The 4,736-nt window shown below is 44.2% G+C and overlaps 1 protein-coding gene across 2 annotated transcripts in view; it reads left to right on the forward strand.

Annotated features, from left to right (window-relative positions):
• Positions 1–4,736, forward strand: part of ABCC5 (ATP binding cassette subfamily C member 5) — a 66,971-nt gene that overhangs the window by 42,599 nt on the left and 19,636 nt on the right. For both annotated transcript variants that reach the window (XM_019532839.1, XM_019532840.1), the window contains exons 14-17: positions 468–540; positions 1,196–1,399; positions 2,038–2,181; positions 4,056–4,161. In XM_019532839.1, coding sequence (XP_019388384.1) covers positions 468–540; positions 1,196–1,399; positions 2,038–2,181; positions 4,056–4,161 — 527 coding nt within the window. The remainder of the gene's footprint in view (positions 1–467; positions 541–1,195; positions 1,400–2,037; positions 2,182–4,055; positions 4,162–4,736) is intronic.

Consider the following 4,736-nt stretch of genomic DNA (forward strand, 5'->3'; position numbering starts at 1 on the left):
GGGGACCAGCAGGCATTGGGGGAGTCCCTGTTCCCCCGAGCACCGCCAGGAGTGACCAGGAATAATGGTCACGAGCTGGCAGAGGGGAGATTTAGGCTAGACATCAGGAGGCGCGACTTCACGGTCAGGGCGGCTAGGACCTGGAACCAACTTCCAAGAGAAGTGGTGCTGGCCCATACCCTGGAGGTCTTTAAGAGGAGGCTAGACGTATACCTTGCTGGGGTCGTTTGCCCCCAGTACTCTTCCCTGCCATGACAGGAGGTCGGACTAGATGATCTACTCAGGTCCCTTCTGACCCTAGAAACTATGAAACTATAAGCCCAGTTTATGGATGAGGAGCCCATGGTAAATCAGTTGCTTCAGGCTACACGAGTTTCTAATGTTCACTTAGGAATCGTAATGGTGTGTGAGCAGAATGTCCTCAAGAAGGCCAGATGTTCACTGCTTATCTGATTCATATTCTTTAGATACAATACTGTGCTGAATGGCTGCTGTCTGAGACCTGACCTAGCCATCCTGCCTAATGGGGACCTGACAGAGGTAAAAATCCTACTTGTGGTAATAGCAGACGGCTGCTTTCCTGTGGTGAGGGTGGGAAGGGCATCAGTCTGGTGTGCTTTATAAATTGATGGGTTGTTCTGTTTTTGCACTCCTGTCAAACGGGGACCTCTCAATCCTGGACTGTTGAGACTAATAATACCAGGAGTTTTAATTGTGAAATACTGACAGGGTGTTAGCTTGTTGTTGCACCAGTAACTCCTTCCTCAGCAGGACCATTTCAATGTAACTTAAGCATAGTTAGTTGATAAGGAAATATGACTGTGACTAAGGTTCAACCACATTACTGTTCTGTGTGTTCATTGTATGATTCCTTTTCTGAAGAGAAGAAAGGTGGTTATTGATGTTGGTCAGAAATTGGGCAGAAGGCAGGGCAGGGGGTAGCACTTTCTAGACTGGTAGTGCCTGCTGAAGTTGGTAGTTGCATACTAAAGTTGGTGCATTTCCAAATCAGTTAGTCTCTAAGGTGCCACCTTGCCCTGTTTTCTGCCTTTTACAGTAAGCATCTCCTAAATTTTAATATGACCTATTTTCAGTTTTGTCCTTCACTGTAGTAGATGCACTATCCCTGGCATAAATGTGGCCTCACTACTTCTTGTGTTCAGCCTTGCAAAGACTGTGTATATATCTACCACAGATTGGTGAACGAGGAGCTAATCTGAGTGGAGGACAGCGCCAGAGAATCAGCCTTGCCCGAGCCCTGTACAGTGACAGGAGTATTTACATCCTTGATGATCCTCTTAGTGCCTTAGATGCTCACGTAGGAAACCACATTTTTAACAGTGCAATAAGGAAGCATTTGAAGTCAAAGACTGTCCTGTTCGTCACCCATCAGCTCCAGGTACAGCATCCTTTATGCATCCTTTCTTGCACCTTGTATAGCTATCTGGAGAGGATGCTTTTAGGTTACTGTAATTTTAGAATTTTAGAAACAGTGTAATTGCATGACACTGTTTCCCTCACCTTCGGGGGTTGGCTGTTTGTATACACGAGGCATTTGCCATGCTGTAGGTATCTAGGTGATGCCTGTGCAGCCTAATATGTGTCTGATGGAGGCTGGGAATACTTGGCTAGAGAGGCAACAGAGTTAAATGTTCCTACTCCAAAGCCATAAAGCCTGTTTGTCACTTCAGAGTACCTGGGAATCCATGCCAGTTAATCATGCCAGCAGTTACTGCCCAAAAAAAATCTGAGATTTGAGAATTTTTTTTTGCCCTCTTCTGTATAGAAAATATCAGATTTAAAGATTCAGAGTCCCCCAGCAGAAGTTCTGCTAAATTGTGTATGTGCTGTATGGCTGTTAAGAGTAATCACAGTCCTCCAGCCCATGCAGGCTCCTTAGCTAATTAGGCAGATACTTAGGAGCTGGGGGAGGTGGGCTGCTTTTGATTCCCTGAAAGCTAGTGAACTGCTTTAAAGCCCCATGTGTGCCCTTTATCTGGGATATTAAGGCTGTGTTCTTGCTGCTGTTGTCTCCAGTACCTTGTTGACTGTGACGAAGTGGTCTTCATGAAAGAGGGTTGTATTACTGAGAGAGGAAGCCACGAGGAGTTGATGAATTTAAATGGTGACTATGCAACAATTTTTAATAGCCTGCAGCTGGGAGAGACACCACACATTGAGGTACTCTACTTTCCGTTTTTGAAAACTGTGACATAAGTCCCTGTGCTTAGAGTTCAGTTACAGGAAGCCACGTAGTCATTCGAAAGAAATTTGTAAAATGACCTAGTAGATTGATTTGCCTCTTCAGAGAGATCCTGTAGGACATCTCCCACTGTGGTATTGCTGTTTCTGTCCCAGCGTGGAAGTTCCTAGTACACAGTCCTGCCACTCATTTATCTAACGTGGAGAAAATGTGTGAATTTTCATTGTGGTGCTCAGAAGACAAGGCACATCCCCCACTTATAACATGGCACTTCCTTTCTATAATGTGTCCTCCCAGATTGGCACAGCTGAAATCTAGCTTTTGGGTTGATAGACCTCTTGCTAGGTTCTTACTATGGTTCCAGCTTGGATGACAGAGGTACAGCAGAAGTAACATGACTTGCCCAAAAGTTATAAACAGCAGAGGGTTGAGAATTTGACTCTAAGTATCCCTTGTTCTTGGGACAGCTGTGGAGAAATTGCCATAAATACTGACTGCAGTTTGAATGGTAGTACGGTCAGCAGGTTGTCGTGTCACCTGGCAGTTACAGAAAAAAGGCTTAAATTGGCATAATATAAAAGGAACCACTCCATAGGAGATGGAGCTTGTGTCTGCACTATTTTTTTTTCACCTACGTAACTTTGTCATGCTTGCCCCAGCCCTTCCTGGGAGTTACCACTGCTCCCATTTTTTATTTGAAAGTGTTTAGTTTTGATTTTTCTTAAACATACAGTGCCCGTTATCTTAAATGGATTACAAAGTATGGCATTAAATAATTTTTAAGAGACTGATTGTTGCATTGGTTTGACATCTGCCTTCTAGACATCAAAAAAGAGATATTCCACTGAGATAGTACTGCTATGTGGATGGTGATAACCCTAATGATAGGAAGTGTTTGATTGGATTTTGTGCTTGGCCAGTGGAAGAAGTGGAGGAATGTAATCAGTCACTCTGCGTGTCCTCTCTTGGTGCTGTGAAGACTGTGGTCCCTTCACTTTTAAATCAAATCAGTGACAGGCAGTGTGAGGTTCTCCAGGCTGCACGCTTGGCTGGCCTCCGCTTCCTGCCCTTAAGTGCTAGCGCATGGAATGAGCAGTGGATTTGCAGACCACGTGGCGCTGCAAAGGAGGCTACTTGGGCTAGATGTTCCCTTTGGTTTGCCATATGCAGGATGTCTCTTTCAGTTTGAAGGATGGGAAAATGGCCCTGAAGATTTGTTACAGTCCTCAGTCAGGTCAATTGAAACCCAGAATGATTCATCTTGGAACAAAATGTAACTTCCTTATCTGGGGAAGTGAACCGAGCGCAGAAGAGCGACTGGGTGCACTTCAGGAGCTGTGCATTCAGCTTTCTGGGGGCATAAGTTCCACGTAGCCCAACTAAGCACTACAGAGCAGTCTTGGAAGCAGCACTGACTGTTTCTAGAAAAGAGCAATGAATGAGTACTACTGACGGGGGGTGTCGGGTAGATGGCAGACGAAGATGTATTAATTAGACTGTTGACACCTTTTGTGATGGGGAACACATCCTTCTGTGCACGTGAATAGCATACAACCTCGAGCACCATCAGACCCTAATCCTGACTAGGATCTTTGGGCATTACCACAGTACAAATTGATAACAATGCAGAATGGTAGAGGAGGGAAACTCGTTCTGCTTGTGGTTGGCAAATATTCCTAATGGCTACACATCCAGAGGTGATGAGGAGTATCCTGCCTGTTGGAAGCCTTTGTTGTCCTTCACATGCGGTTGACGAAAATATATTATTATGAGGATTTAGGCTTCAGGTGTGAATATCCAATTAAGCGGAGAGATGAATCCAGTATGTTTCAGTGTGGTTTATTCTCTGCAGATTAATAATGTAAAGAAGAACAGCAGCAGTTCATTAAAAAGACCCCAGGAAAAGGGCACCAAAGCTGGATCTGTGAAGAAGGAGAAAGTGGTGAAGAAAGAAGAAGGTAACTATGGAATCAGGTTTCTGGCTCTACTTGTTAGATGTGGTGGGGACTGTGAAGTGTTCACATCTCACAGGTTCCAAAAGCTGCCCCAAATCCTGGTCGCTCAGCTTGTCACCAGTACACCAGTTTAGGTGCAGTGGACAGTTCTGAAGAAAAGCTGGAAGCATTAGTACCACTTAGCCCACAGAGGAGGGGAGTGAGGGGCAAACTTGTTGAGTCTCCAAAAACAGAAATGTCTCTTATAAAGAGAGTAGCAGTCAATTTTTCTCTGCATGTATAAAGGGGCAGGACCAAAAGGGATGGGCTTAGATTGAAACAAAGGAGATTTGGGTTAGATATTCAGCAGAACTTTCTAACAGAGCAGGTTGTGAAGCACTGGGGTGGATTAGCCGCAGAGATGGTGGAATCTCCATCACTTAATGATTATAATACAAAGTGTATCACCTGATATTATAATATAGATAAGTTAACTAAATAACCAATAGAAGTAAGAATTAGAAATGCATATGTATAAGTGTTATCATATATAACTAATAGTAAAGTTATGTTAGATGCCTCACTTCCACCATGGGGAC

Source organism: Crocodylus porosus, unplaced genomic scaffold (genome assembly GCF_001723895.1).
Source record: "Crocodylus porosus isolate Cpor-Errol unplaced genomic scaffold, CroPor_comp1, whole genome shotgun sequence".
In the NCBI taxonomy this organism is placed as follows: Eukaryota; Metazoa; Chordata; order Crocodylia; family Crocodylidae; genus Crocodylus; species Crocodylus porosus.